Source organism: Oncorhynchus tshawytscha, linkage group LG08 (genome assembly GCF_018296145.1).
Source record: "Oncorhynchus tshawytscha isolate Ot180627B linkage group LG08, Otsh_v2.0, whole genome shotgun sequence".
Taxonomy (NCBI): Eukaryota; Metazoa; Chordata; class Actinopteri; order Salmoniformes; family Salmonidae; genus Oncorhynchus; species Oncorhynchus tshawytscha.
In genome coordinates this window covers 28,032,009-28,047,608 of record NC_056436.1, presented here as the reverse complement: position 1 = coordinate 28,047,608, position 15,600 = coordinate 28,032,009, and the positions used below count along the sequence as shown (strand labels likewise).

The 15,600-nt window shown below is 43.5% G+C and overlaps 1 protein-coding gene and 2 long non-coding RNA genes across 3 annotated transcripts in view; all 3 read left to right on the top strand.

Moving 5' to 3' along the window:
* The first annotated feature begins 971 nt into the window (after positions 1-971).
* LOC121846889 lies at positions 972-3,652 on the top strand. Its single transcript, XR_006083876.1, has 2 exons — positions 972-2,454; positions 2,574-3,652. It is a non-coding gene; the product is annotated as an uncharacterized LOC121846889 (long non-coding RNA).
* An 806-nt stretch (positions 3,653-4,458) lies between these two features.
* Positions 4,459-5,642, top strand: LOC112256729. Its single transcript, XR_002954461.2, has 2 exons — positions 4,459-4,588; positions 5,293-5,642. It is a non-coding gene; the product is annotated as an uncharacterized LOC112256729 (long non-coding RNA).
* A 1,449-nt stretch (positions 5,643-7,091) lies between these two features.
* The window catches only part of LOC112256730 (kinesin-like protein KIF26A), a 104,826-nt gene continuing 96,317 nt past the window's right edge, over positions 7,092-15,600 (top strand). Inside the window, exons 1-2 of the mRNA XM_024430184.2 lie at positions 7,092-9,438; positions 9,707-9,946. Of these exons, the coding sequence (XP_024285952.1) occupies positions 9,379-9,438; positions 9,707-9,946 (300 nt within the window). The 5' untranslated portion in view covers positions 7,092-9,378. The remainder of the gene's footprint in view (positions 9,439-9,706; positions 9,947-15,600) is intronic.

Genomic DNA, 15,600 nt, shown 5'->3' with positions numbered 1-15,600 from the left:
CAAATATGAGTATCGTGTCTCTGTCAATTCGGAGTCTGACAGTGAGTTGGAAGAAGAGGATGAGATTGACCCTCAGCCAGCCCCAAGACCAGTATGGTGGAAACTACAAGATTGTTATAATACTTTTATTGCATCAAATGGTTGTTTTTTGCAACAGAATAAGGGGTTGTTAGAACGCTCATCTGTGTGTGTTCTACTGAGGATGGGCCTCTGGGAGATAACACTGACAGGCGATATACGATGTCTTTGGGGATACCGCATTCCAGAACATGAGTGAATGTTTCTGTTTTATAAGGTACCAGGGAGAGACGACTCCAGAGCCAGACCCTGGTCTCTACATAATGAGATACTCTCTGCTGTGAATTATAAGTATCTTTCATACAAATCTTAACCTTGTGACCCATTCTATACATCTGTTGTTCGTCATGTAGGTCGAAGGGGGTGTATCTTGGCTATAAAAGACCTTTGTACTTTTGTCTCGGGGCTCTCAACAAATCATCTGGGGGTGATTTGTCGACCAGCCATCATTATCGTAGAGCACTCAATCGATTCACTTTTTATGTGTGTGTTGTGTTGACCTGCTCCCTTCTTAATAAGTGAATAAAGATGTAGTTTAAGTATAACTCTGACTTGTGTGATACGTTTGTCTCTCCTCATTTGATAGTAAATAAATGAACCACCACACCAGCCCGTCAGCAACCAGCACATCAGCAGCCAGCCCCAGGACCAGCCCGTCAGCAACCAGCTCATCAGCAGCCAGCCCCAGGACCAGCCCAGCAGCCAGCCCCAGGACCAGCCCGTCAGCAACCAGCTCATCAGCAGCAAGCCCCAGGACCAGCCCGTCAGCAACCAGCTCATCAGCAGCCAGCCCCAGGACCAGCCAGCCCCAGGACCAGCAACCAGCACATCAGCAGCCAGCCCCAGGACCAGCCTGTCAGCAACCAGCTCATCAGCAGCCAGCCCCAGGACCAGCCTGTCAGCAACCAGCTCATCAGCAGCAAGCCCCAGGACCAGCCCGTCAGCAACCAGCTCATCAGCAGCCAGCCCCAGGACCAGCCCGTCAGCAACCAGCTCATCAGCAACCTGCAGGAGAAGAAATGGGGATGTAAAAAATGTGTGAAATTGAATGGTCTTCTTGCCCAAGGAATTGGCCTCCCTGTCTGGCTGCCAATGTGATAAGGATGCAACCAGGGTCAACGAGGATGGCGGTTCCTCATGTGCAGAACATAAAGTCTTCTTTTGGACTGTTCATCCCAGACACCATCCAGAAAATCATTCTGGACTGCACTCATTTGGAGGGAATGTGTGTTTTTGGAGAGAGATGGAAGGAGATGGACTAAACTCATTTACATGCATACTTTGGGGTTCTTATCCTTGCTGGTGTTTTCAGATTCAATGGGGGATCCACAGAATCCCTGTGGGATGCAGAAACTGGCAGAGAACTTTTCTGTGCAACATTGTCTCTGGAAAACTTCCACATTATTTCCAGGATTATCTGCTTCGATAACCGAGACAACAGACCAGCTCGGCGGCAGAAAGACAAGCTAGCTGCAATCAGAACAGTGTGCGACAAGTGGTCGGACCGCCTTCCCCTGTTTTACAACCCTGGGCCCAATGTTACTGTTGATGAGCAGCTAATGCCATTTAGGAGCCGCTGCCCCTTCAGGCAGTACATACCTTCTAAACTTGCAAAATATGGAATCAGGATCTGGGCTGCCTGTGATGCTGCTTCATCATATGCGTGGAACTTGCAAGTGTATATGGGGAAGCCAGATGGAGGAGCCCCTGAGAAGAACCAAGGGATGCGGGTTGTCCTGGACGTGACATGGCCTCCATGGCCACAACATCACATGCAATAACTTTTTTACTTCGCACAAGCTGGGACAGAAGCTCCTCAAGAGCAAGCTGATGATGGCATTAACAGTACGAAAAAACAAGCCAGAGCTCCCACCTCAGCTGTTGAATACATGGAATAGGCCTATTAATTCCTCTAAGTTTGTGTTGACCGCCGACACGCCCCTAGTGTCCTATGTAACAAAGAAAGACAAAAATGTGGTACTCATGAGTACGCTGCATAGGGAAGGGAGAATCTGTGGCCAGGAACATCAAAAAATCATAATGGATTATAATGCCACAAAATGAGGGGTGGACAATTTAGACAAGCTGGTGACTGGCTACAGTTGCAAAAGAAGAAACCTACGCTGGCCACTTCTGATATTCTTCAACATCTTGGACATCTCGTTTGTGTCGTACAACGCGTTTGTTATCTGGATGGTGTTGAACCCAGATTGGAACAGAGGGCAGCTCCAGAGGAGATGGCTATTTCTCGAGGAGCTGGTCAAAGCATTAGTAAGACCTCAAATCCAGAGGAGGCAACATATCTCAAGGACTCCAGCTTCTGCAGCCATCGTGAGGAGGATTCAGGAGGAGGATGCTGGTGCTCAAATACTGGAAGTAAGTGTGAGTGATGTTGCATGTGTGTGTGTCTGACTCACCTGCCTTGGCCTGCTGTAACTATATATGTGAGTGAGATGTTAGTAAAATTCCTGAACTAAGTGTTTTGATCATTCTAGATAACAGCCGGTAACAACAACAAGAAGCGCTGCGATGTGTGTGGACCCAAGAAGGACAGGAAGACAGTACACATGCATCAAGTGCAAGAAATACATTTGCAACACACACGCAGTAAACCTCTGTCCCTCATGTGGTGTGTAGACTGGCCTTAATTTGTGTTCAATGGGGATCATTTGTCATTTCCGTAAAATACTGTATGTAAAATGTGTCCTTCCAATTTGTTCAGTTCAAAGCAATAAACATCAATAGTGATGAAAATCTTGTTTAATATATATTTGTTTAAGATAAACATGATTTATTCTACCCATATCTTGATTATAAATGACTTTTTTTAAATACATTTTATTTGACAAAAATAGAGCTTTAATTGATAAATGTGATCTAGCAGGGGTAAATGGCAAATATGAACCATGTATGCTGTCTATTTGTCTTGTAATTGATATAAGTCAACATCTAAGTATGAAGTATTTTTACATAAATGTTTGTCGTATTGTTTTAAAAACCCAATAATGTTGTGGGTCCATCAGACCCTCGAACATTGGTGAATAACAAAAACATGAAGACCAAACAAGGATTAACTAAATGTGAATAACATTATAATGTGTATGTGTCAGTCCACGTCCATGGTTGTTGTCATGCATATATCTGTACTATTGTGTAACTAGTAGAAGAGGTATCATTTAACTTTATACTGTTCTGTGATAAAAGGAATACATGTATGATGTAACTGAAGCATGCAGGTTTTTGGACAACAGGACGTATCTGTTGTGTTAATCAGCTCAGGATCGTCAGCTGCCTTCATTAATTCAGAGAGAATCACTGGAAATCTCACATGCTGTTGTTAAGTTTAATTAAATGCATTGGTCCATTTACAATATATATTTAAATATATATTCAATGTGTTATGATATAAATGACAATTTTAGTCTTAGTCTTAGTCACCAGTGGTTTCTAGTTTCTGTGACCAGTGGTTTACTGCTGTAAGAGAGGAGAGGTTGAGAAGTTGCCAGGAGAGATGTTGAATATAATGCAGTTCCGTTACAGCACATGCACTTCAATTAAATACTATTGTAGCCAGCGTTGGAATCTGTATTGTCATTGTGAATGAATCATAGGGGAAGTCAGGCTCTCACACAATGTATTCTCAGAGGAAGTCTCATACACAAGCCTGACACAAACATCTTTCAATACTTGCCTTTCTGAAATAGGCCAGAAGACATGTTTTCAGGGCCGGTTGCCTGCTTCCTCGAGTTTATTTTCCTGTGGTAATGCTTTCCATATGAAGTATTTGAATTCTGTTGTTGGGGATCATTTGCATTAGCTACCTGAAATCCCTCCCTGCATTCTCCTAAGGAGATCAACGTATATAATAAGGGGTTAGGGCTGCGCAGTACTCACGTTAATTATAAAACCATTCCCCCTGGTGGAACAGCATGGGGGAGAATACTGTATGTGTCTGTGCGGGTGACGATAATATACTCTATGAATGGATAAAGAATCATAATTCAAGACTACTCCACTGTTCCATAGTACCTCAAAGTTAAGCAACCCAGGACACCCAAAAGTATGCTGCCTATTGTTTGGCTATAGAACAATGTTAAATGGAATCCGTGCAGTATTTCTCATTCTAGAACTGTGTATTTAAGTCATTAGCCTATGTAGCCTATTGTAGGCTACACTTGTGTGGTATAAATCTGATCAATATTTAGCAAGGACTATTATTCATTGTTTGGTACAGATTTGATACTTTAGATAAAAAGCTTAAAGCAATGTGCAGAGAATATTAGTGACTACACTTGGCTTGGCTTCGTCATGAAGGCGGCTGTCTGACAGGCAACACAAGTTGCTGGTGGAACCCAGCTCAGCCGGTCAGACCTGCCTGGCCTTCATTCCTCGCTGAATGAAAGGCTTGTATGAACCTACCCCAAAACACCATATATAAAGAGCCGCGGCTCACCAAAGCCACACAGACACAGCATAGGCATGGACTGCTCAGATGAAACCGCAACTCACGGTGAGATAACCTTTGAAAACGTATGCCTAGTATTTAGCTTACAATAGTAGGCCTATGAATGAACTTTGTCAGTTCAGGCGACAAGAAAAGTATTTCAAACCGCTGTAAAATATGAAGTAGGCTACTGTTTCTGCTGGTGTGACGTGGGCAGACAGTGATGGTTGCAGACACTGCTCTTTATGCCAGTTTTGGACTGTGTGTGGTCACCTGAAGAAGTGATGACTCATAGTTTGGTCTCTCTGGTGGAGTGGTTCTTAACAGTTCAACAGTTCTTTGCCAAAATTGTGAAATGTTTAGGACCACTTGATCAGGCGGACAAATACTTCCAAGGCAATACATGGAGTAGCCTGCACTGCTTTGAAGATCTTGAATCATTGAGTAGTTTAGGCTGATATGCTATAGTAAAGTGATGAGATTCTTAATTCAATTGTGTGGATTAGACTCATTTCATGTCATGTCTTTAGCATAGTCTAATATAAGATGTCAAGACCATTTTTGAAATCTGAAAGCAGTTGGCTACATTCATTGTTTTATTTTTTACAAGATTGACCTACATGTTTACACTAATGTTCACCCTAACCTTGTTTGATTTGTAAGCATTTCTCGCTCTCTATATCTCTCTCCCCCACCCCTGCTCTCTCTCCGTCTCCTCTCTCTCTCTATCTCTCTCTCGTGTGCCACCTTGTGTTATAATGTCAATATAGCCTCGTGGTGTCCGACTGTTCCTGAAGTCCAAACAGCGCATTGGGCATGGTCGCTGTCCGAGGTGCTGAAGGAAAGGGCCAATTGGATTCCAGACAGTTTTACTTTTTTATTTCCGGTGGATAAATATATTTTTTTGTTTCAGAAGGAGAGTACAATGAATACAACAAAATGTATTTTTTGTTGTTGTTTTGTTTTCAATAACTGTTTTTCATTTATTAATGGACAAATATAAGAGAATAAAATCTTACACCGCTAGGAATAATGATGATGATCTTGATAGTTCTAAGGGAATAACATTTGCTTTGTTGTATTGACGTATGAATAATTTATTAAAGAGCCATCCACAGATTATTCTCTCCAGTCTCCATCCCAGACGCCGCTTTATTTCCTCTGATCTCAGCAGTGTGCCAACAACATTACGGTTATTTGCTAAACGGTTCTCATGAAGCCCCGTGCACTGCGAAGGTTTGCAAGTTGGGTAAGATATTGAGCAGTATAATGAGATGCCCATAGCGATTTTCCTACATGCGCAAAGGCAGCAGATGTAGGGGTAGTAGTTCCACGGGATGCGATCCGGAATTTCATCAGCGGTCGGGGTGACCCGAACCTCCTCCAGGTGGGAACTGAGTTTCGGTCGGACATGGTAAATCATCTTTACTACAGAGAATAGGCCAATTATCGGTCTCCTGGAAATCCAGTGAATCCGTTCAAAAAAGAATGAGCTGTGGTTGTGTCCGTGCGTAATAGTGTGTGTTTGAGTGAGTGTCTGTTTGTTGTGGGTAGGCAAGGGACATAACTGGGCCTTAGAAAGGGTCACATATAGAGGTTATTATGGGTATCCCCACAACACTAATAAGCCAACCATCATTTAAGCCACCTTGATATCCCTCAGGTTAATCTTGCTTTTAAAGATGTTTTTTATTTAAATGGCCCAAATCTAAATAAATAAAGGTTGAATAATATAGTCTACCCAATTCCTACATTTTGATTAAACCCATGAGCACACAGCATTGTGTTTCGAATTGTATTCTGCTCTCGCATAATGATGAAATGAAATATAATTTAAAATCAGACTTGAAAACATTCACACCCACCAAACTTTCTAAGTGCTTTAAAGAGATGACATTTTCAAAGGGTGCCAGGTACCAATGAGTTCATTATGGCGGTTAAGACCGTCTGCTTATAAACGAAGTCCTCGGTCTGTGTACAGCAGATAATATTTTTATTAAAAGAACATCCCTGTTCAGCTTTCAAAGCACACAAAATAGATATTATCTACTTTATTAAAATTGCAACTCAAACAGCTCTGTATTTGAAAATGCTTTGAAAATAAGACATTAATATGTCTTTAAAAGTCCCAATTGTATCTGGAACTGGAAGGCTGCTAAGCCATCTATTAGCCTCGTAATTAATAGCCCAAACTCCACTAAGCCATCTATTAGCCTCGTAATTAATAGCCCAAACTCCACTAAGCTACACACAGACGTAAGCGCAAGAGCTGACTACGTACAAGTGCACTGACAAATACAGGGTTTTCTCTACAAAATAGTTTAATAAAAATTTAAAAAACAAGACGATCTAACTAAGTTAAATGGGTCATGGCACAAGTTCCACCAAAGATCTCAAACCGGGTCATTGGGAAGCTGTTGGATTCCGCTGTTCTCTAGTGCGTGTTTGCTTTGATAAATACATGTTGGAGCCTCCAGCAAGTCGGCAGGAAGCGCAGCAAGGATGAATTACACAACTGGGTGAGTGAGTGAGCGAGCGAGAGAGCAGGAGAGAGAGCGAGGGGGGGGACTGCAAAAGGTGATCCTCCTTAGGCGCATGTGATTGCGTTCCGAGACCTGCGAGCTGAAAGACCAGGCGTGAGGAGTTAAAAAAAAATACTCTACCTGTGGATATAAAGGTTTGGATTACGGATGGATTGTATCGGTTTATTGTCTTGCTGGACTGCTGGCCATGCACAGGAGATATATTTTTGCGCACACGCCGCAATTGTTGGGCATTGACCGGAGCGGTCATGGAGAGACAGTAAGCTCTCTCCGAATCATTGTTGGATGTCCGGAATACCTTTTGGATTGAAACCATGCAATTGTTTGGGATCTATGAAAATATATCCTGAAATGGAAACGAATATACAAATATAGATGTCAATTCGGTAACCCACGGCGTGGAATATTACGCACATTTCCCTCATGGCTTTACCAAACTCCTCGGGCTCCTCTGGAGCTGACAAGCCCAACCCCAGTCTCATAGATCTGGGTACATTCTTCGTGGACTCCGATATCATATTTGGATTTACCAGTCATCTTCTAAGGAGAAAAGCAAAGGTGAGTGAGTGCACGCTACACTAAATAGCTGAAACATAGGCTGCTCAAACATAAAATGTAGCCCAATCCACTCTCCCAACTACCTTGAAAAATAGAACGTTAATAAGTAAGTAAGTTGATACACGAAGTGGCCAGTAAAGCCACAGACCTGGATTTCCAGTACATTTCAGGACCATGAACAGCTCCCTTGAGTGTCAGCTGCGCCTTATCTACGTTGCCAACTTCGTAGCGTGATCACTGACTTGGATTTCTCTTCTTTAAAATAATTTTAAAAAGTTTGAACCATGTATAGAGTAGCAGGGTGGATGGGGCTTTGTGGTCCCGAACATTCAATGATTTAATAGACAATAAGGCTACTGTAATCTCTGCGCTCATTCGCTGTTAAAGGCGCCGAGCAGTTATAACCAAAAATGAACACTCGTAATCAGTACCAGCGCACGCAAGGGTCAGTAAAGGCCACAATGACAGACTTGATTTCCCTGTCACTGTGCAACATTTAATTTGATGATATGATAGAATGATTCATTTCTAAATGAAATGAGAGTCACACAAAACTGAAGTGGGGAATAAATGGAATAGCCTATCCTGATTCCTGATTCCTGAGACTGTGTAACTATCAATTAATATTAGGCTACCTATTTTTTGAATTGTGACTCCGGCTCATTTGTCTATTGTGTCTGTGGTCTGATAACCATGGCCGTAGCTTCAGATAAAAACATCATTTTCTTATCTATGATAAATTATTCAGAGAATTTTGTATTTGCCTTTTGTGGTGAATAGCTTATGTTATGCTGCATGTGTAATTACAAAATAAACGTATGGCAGTATTAAATTGGCCTCATTCTGTTAACCCCATAAGGACGCCTATAATTTGCAACCAGTTGCGCTGCCAAGCGTAAAGCCACTCAACCCAGTCGACGACACAGACAGACAGACAGACAGACAAAAGGCTGCAATTGGGTCATGTGAGGGTAGAAAGGATTCTCACAACGAAGTACGAGGCTTACATCATCAACATCAAATATTTAAAGTGTGTTAATTAAATATTTAACTTGTACCCCTTATTTTGTGAAAACCATCCTGAAATCTTTCTATTTACCAGATGATGGCGCCAAAGTAGCAAGAACGGGACGCATTGGCTTTAAAGCTAAGTAGGCTCTGTACTGCACCCATTATCTTGTCAGTGAAGCAATGTCTGCAACTGTGTCTGCTCGCGTGACTGACAACAAGAATGGATAAAACCATTGATTACAATAATCTAAAATAAAAATCACTATATTTCAAATAATATTACGAAATTAAGCTATATGAATAACTTAGTCATTTTACTAGTGTAATGCATTGATAATAGAAGCCAATACAATGGCCAATTTCAGCTTTATAAATAGCTAGCCTAATAACCTATAAACCTAATACAACTCACACGTTGAATTACCCTGTCTGATCCATGCACCCACGGTTATGATTTTAAGTGATTTACTATTGCGGTGTCCAATCATGCGCCAAAAAGTTTTTCAAAAGTTTCCCCCACCCATTTAAAAGAGTGTGTGCCAAAACTACTCTCGGATTGTCCCGTCATAGCACGGATCAAGTGCAGGACACAACCATGGTTAGCCTATAATATGTTTACTTGCTGGCAGATTTAGAAGTGACACTTCAATTTACAACTACGACTACTCTTCATTGTACAAATGATTCTTAATAATTGAGTGTATGTGAGAACCACGTCTACTAGGGATACCCAGACCCGGGAGAATGAACTCATTTTGGGGAAATGCAACTCATGGACTGGACCCTGACAACCGCATGTTTACTGTAAGTGTTATACGCATAAAGCTAAAATGACCAGTTCCGATTTTCAATAGAACCTGTCGCAGCAGCGCAACCCTTTTGTCTTGGAACCCATTTAGCCTGCCTCTTCAAATTGGTAGTGCTCATGTCTACCTATGACATTCATGCAGGTTGTCAGTCAACCAACAACTCCAGACAAGTAGACTTCCACACCTGGGCTTGTGCGTCTCGCCAGCGTATTGTCCTACCTGTGGATTTATTTTAACCGAGTTGCTTTTCTCTAATGGCGAAGGTGGAAGGTTGTCCTTGCGGAGAGTCGCCGTTCCCTGTTGATCTGAGTCCCAGGAAACTACTTCACTTGGCAAAGGACGCGCGGTGCAGCAGCCGGCCATCCCCGGAGGGCGCAGGGTCCGTGACCGTCTCGGAGTCGGAGGGAAGGGATGGAAAAGGAAGCTTTTGCCAACAATGTCAAATGAATGTGACAGAGCTGAAGAGACAAGCGCTGGCCTTGACAGACCCAAGTTCACTAAAGGTTTGTGAAGCAATTTTTTACTTTAATATGAGTCTCAAGTGCTGGTTGCCTTTTAAGTACCAATAATGCAAAATAATAATTTTCATAAACGTTACACCAAGGTTACATAGTTGATAATGTTGTTGGTTGATTTTTGGATAATATTGCAATGGCATGGTAATAACCTCCTTCCCCCACTCACTTGAAATGATTCCAGTGAGGTGGCTCTTTCATTATGAGGCAGGTAGTAATGGGAGATGTGTTTGTTAACCTCATGCTCTGCTGGCTTAACAGGGACAGGCTGCCTGGGTTCCATACAGCAGGTCATAGAGAGGCACACAGATGGCATGCTAAGAATAATGATTTTTGCCATCCTCCTCCCAGTGTAGCTAGCAGTGAAGGCATACAGTGTGATTCTGACTAAGTCAGGGTCATGACCCGTTCCCCAGCTTTGCTCTGTGGCCCTCATCACTGACGGGCACCTCAAATCAAATCAAACTTTATTTGCCACATGCGCCGAACACTACAAGGGTAGACTTTACAGTAAAACGCTTACTTACAAGCCCTTAACCAACAGTGCAGTTCAAGAAGAAAATATTTACCAAGTAGACTAAAATAAAAAGTAATAACAAAAAGTATCACAATAAGAATAATGAGGTTATATACAGGCGGCACCGGTACCGAGTCAGTGTGCAGGGGCACAGGCTAGTTGCTAATAGGTTTAAGCCCACTGCCCACGTGCTTATGCCATAGTCTAGACTCTATTATGATGGGTACACAAAGGCAGGGTGAGACATGGCTGTGAAACTCCTTGTGAGCTCTGTATTCCCAGCATGTAGTAGCTGTGGCTATAACTCCCCATACAAACGCACCTTATTATAGAGCTGCGGTTGTCCTCTGGCTGGGTGCAGAGGTAATACATATCAAGTCCTTCTCCTCTGTGAATACTGGAGTCATGAGAGGCTGTAGGGTAATGACACTGATTATAATGTCCCAGTCTTCCTGTGAAGTCTTTTATTTCTCTGCTCACAGCCACACGCTGTTTATGGATGTGAAAACTCAGCGTCTGAGACTGAAAGGTCTCTGGAAGTGGCCCATTGTCTTGCTAAACAATGCTTATGTCTTTATTTTGCTGTCGGGGAGAGTAAGGGGGGAGGAGGGAATAAGCAAGCTGCTAGTGGCGGAGTCTGAGGAGGAAGTCAAATCCCAGTTGACCTTCGCAATGCATTGAAAGTGTTCCTGTATGGCTCGCCCCACAATTCCCACCGCTGTTAAATTTAGGCCCTTTTTGTTGATGTCACTGCTGCGTGAGTTTGCCTCAGGGTTTGTACTCCTTTGTTGTCGTGTTGGAGGGACTGTCTAATGCTTAGCTTTGATTACAAGCCCTCCAGCCTCCTCTGAACCCCCTCAGCACCTCGTTTCTTATGGGAAAAGAGAGATGAGATAAGCGAAAACTTTTGGGAGGAATTTAACTTCATCACTCAAGTGTTCATCTGTATGTGGTCGAGTTCCTCTGTGGGGGTGGTCTAAATCATATCAGATCCGGGTAACCCCCCCCCCCCTAACAGATGTACACTATCCCACCTGCCAGTCCTTCTCCATGAGAACTGAACCCTCCCCTCTCAGTTACCTGTGTGGTCCTCTCCAGGTGTGGAGCGGTTGAAGGGTGGGATGGGTGCTGCCCCTTCCTTCTCCCATTATGCACATGTTGATGGCTAAATTGGGCCCTAATTCTAAGGTGGTAAACAGCCAAGGCAGGGTGCTCTTATAGTGCTCCCCTCATAGTATCGATTTCTCCATCTGCAGGAGAAAGGGCTCCATTGTCCCATTGGGCCTGTGCTGCCCACCTGGAAGGTCTAGCTGGATGTGGTCGTAGATGGATGGCTTTCACAGATTTTCTTTGGTGGAAGAGGGCCATGTGATGTGTGGTGGAAAGATGACTGTTGTGGGATGTTTGAGCTCCTGGCACCAGAGCAACAGAGTTCTGCTGTACCTGTCATAGTGGATGGGGGCCATCTGAGTTTACCCTGGGAAAGTGAGAGAGGGAGCTGTTTATGTGAGGGTTTCCCTCTATCCTCCTGCCGTCCCATTTTTTTGTGATGAGGAAGTCAGCCTGCCTCCCCAAACAACCCCTCCTCCAGTTCCAGAAGACTTATTGTTTGAGTACAGTATCAGTAGCAGCCAGCAGATACATTCAAGAAGACAATTTGGGTTGAAAGAGTGTACTATGCTGGGTTTACTGGGAAATGCACAGACAGTGAAATGCCTCAGAGGTGGCTTTCGTGTTATCCTGTTTGTCCTTCAAAGAACCCTCTCAGATCAGTCTAATGTTGTTAGGAACTTGAAGAACTCCTGTTCTTCCTAGTGTCTCTATGCTCTGGGCCACTGGCTCAGTGTCAACCTGAAGGAGCTCAGAGTAGCAGCAGCCAGCATACACTACAGCTGGGCTGGGAGGGAGACGGTTGCTGCATTGCTGTGAGGTGTTGTCGAGGGAAACGCAGGGTCAGCATTAGAACAATGAATGTGACACATGATTTTCTTTATGGTCTGCTGCAGCCTGAACAGCCAGTGGCAGCAATTAGTCTTTTTCCACGCTCTCTGCCATTAAGTGCCTGTCTCGTTCACAGAGGAGCAGTTCCTGTGTCCCCCACATCTTTTGTTTTCATATTTATAGCTGGCATGTGCTTTGTCTGACATCACCCATACCACTTCACCTCACTTAATGCTCTACAGTAAAATACAGTGACTTGGACACACATTAACCAGACATTGTTAGACAGCAGCGCATTGAAAGAAGCCCTGGTAGAATGGGTTTAGCTTAAAGGACAGATACCGAAGAGGCAGATTAAATGGAGACACAGGTTCTGCAGACTTGATTTTCTCCCTTAATCAAAGGCGTTCACCCGGTTAATGTACAGTATTTGATTAATATAACTAAAAACCAACAATTTGAATAGTAAACATCAGACATTCCGGATGGCTGCAGCAGAAATCACACACTGTATTTCAGGTGGCTGGACATGAAGGCAAGGTGAGGTATAATCGGGGGAAAGATGATCACGTGAAGGCTAACCTCAAGTTCAAAGCACTAATTACCCCTCAACCATAATCAGAGGATCTGTCAACATTCAACATGCCTATAGAAAGACCAGACCTGTACACCTGGCTCAGATCCACCTGCATTTAATGAACGATACCCCATTCATCCACCCCTTCCGATGGTTTCTGCCCTGAAAGGTTTAGTCAATATTTTGGCCATGCCGTTTGATGAATTGGGAGGAGGACGTTTTTTTTTGTCTGCACTGTCAGCTGTCTCATGAAAAGGTGAGGGGGCTGTCAGTGACAACAATGGTCTGTTGGGTTTCTACAGGCCCTAAAGCCTGGCGGTATTGTGACCCACAAGGGCTTTAATTCCTTAGCCATGGCCAGGCAGCAGCTTCTAAAGCCACTGGTCCTATTCTAGACAGGCTGACAGTTACTTGATATGGTGGTTGAAATAAGTATCCTCCCTCCCTATCTCTGACTATCACCCAAACCTTGAAAGAAAAGAAAGGGCTCAGTGAAAGAAAAGCAGCCAGGCTATTGTTTGTTAGGTACTGTATACAAGCTGGTATATCGTCAATCGTCATATATCGTCACGTCACTGTATCCTTGAAGCTTCTTGTGAAGCAAAGTTTATAGTTCATGAAATGCACTGTACAAAGAAAACGTTTCCCTTACAAACTTTCTTTCGTGTTTTCCTTCAGGTGAGTTTGTATTCTCATTGCATTTGATGTATGAGCATTGTAAGTTATAATATATATATTCAATATATTCATAGGTTGGAATGTTTTTTTTAGATTCCTGTCACTTACATTGTGTATGTCTATGAATTAGTCTTTGTGTGTATGTCTTTGTTCATAGTACAGTCAGAGCCAGTTCCAGGGCCAGTTCCAGGGCCAGTGTGAGATTATGCAGAGTTGTTGTGATGGCTGGAAGAGATAAGTAGATATTGTGTTAGTACTAAACCAAGGGGTACAGGTCAGTGAAACAATAACCATAACCAACACCCCCACAAAACTACTTATATACTAACACCTAGGAATATGAATACAGTGTGGACTTCATCAACTGCAATTAAGTGGACTTCATGATACACAGAATGACTAACAGAGAAAGCCTTGCAGGGGTTTATGGGCTTGAAGACTTGGATTAATCCGAGCAGTTGGAGGTAGAGGTCAGTGGAGAGCTGGCCTTATTGGTGTTTGCAGTCTGACTGAACAGGCCTGCTATTTCCTCACAAGCTGATAATGAATAATTCTATTGATGTGTTAGAGTGGACGATGAACAGGTACTCCTAGTTAGTTGACTATGTATTTAGAGTGTGTGTGTGTGTGTGTGTGTGTGTGTGTGTGTGTGTGTGTGCGCCTGTCTGTCCAGGCTAGGTACACTTTCCTAAATCCCACTATGGGCTTATGTAAGTGTTTTGTAGAGGATATTTCAAGAAAGTTTTTGGTTGCCGTGAACAACAACCCATCTGGACCATTTCAGTATGTATGCATCACCACCTTTGTAGCCCTGGGAGACGTTTCAGAGCTTACACAATCACCATGTTAATTTCTCATCTGCCTATTCAGAGTTGAGTTGACAGGGTAAGTGCCAGGGATCACCAGGCATCCAAATCAAGAGATTTAAGTTTCTGAAGAGGTATCATTAGTGTCCACACTTTAGGGAACACATTTCTACTGAACTTTGCATAAATTAATGTGTTTATGTATGTGTGGGTACATGTGAGGAAGAGAGAGAGAGAGAGAGAGAGTGAAAGAGAGATGGAGGGGTCAGACTGAGTGAGCCTGTCCACCTGGCTAGCTGCTGTTTCTCAGGCTTGCCTGGGGGGGTTATCTCTACCTTTGTTGATTGACCTCTGACCCGTCTGTCAGCTCACCCAGCCTCTGCTGTGGGATAGGGTGGGATAGGGTTTCAGGTAGCCGGGCTGGGCTGGAACAGGTGTACGCTGCCAGGTCCACCGCAGGGGGGTTGTGGACAAGACTGATGAGGACAGGGGAAGGAAGGGGTTGTGGGAGGATTGTGGGAAGTCATAAAACCTAAGGTAGATACAGAGTATGACCACATTGAAGAAAAAAAGTAGGATCATACATTATTTTGTTCACTAGTAATCATATGAGCTATGGATGGTTTGGTTGTAATTGGTTGGGCGGGGATGGGGGTAGAGGTGAAGGGGTGAGGTCCCACCCTGCAGAATCTGCTGAGAGAGAGCCTTGCCTGGGGAGAGGAGTGCACTGTGAGGTGGGCTGCCTCCTTCTCCATGTCCTTTCTGGTGAGGCCAGCTAGGCTGTGCTGCTGTGCTTTATGGCATATGCGCAGTATTAAACTGCAGAGCAATAATCTGATGTCAACCAGCAGAGATAACACAGGCATCAATCACAGCCAAGCCCTGCGGTATCTGCGTGGCTCAGTCAACAGTACAGAGTTGGAGCAGAGGACAATCTCATCACACTCTGCTTCTGCACTCAGTGACTATTTTGTTCTCCTTTTGATTTGCTGTTTTCATTACCTGGTCACCTCATTAATACATCATTCCCGGACTGTGCCATTTGATTGTTTCTTCTGCTGGATGATTGTCTGCACATATGACCACATTTGTGGTGTCTAAGAGACAAGTGTCTGTAAACAGG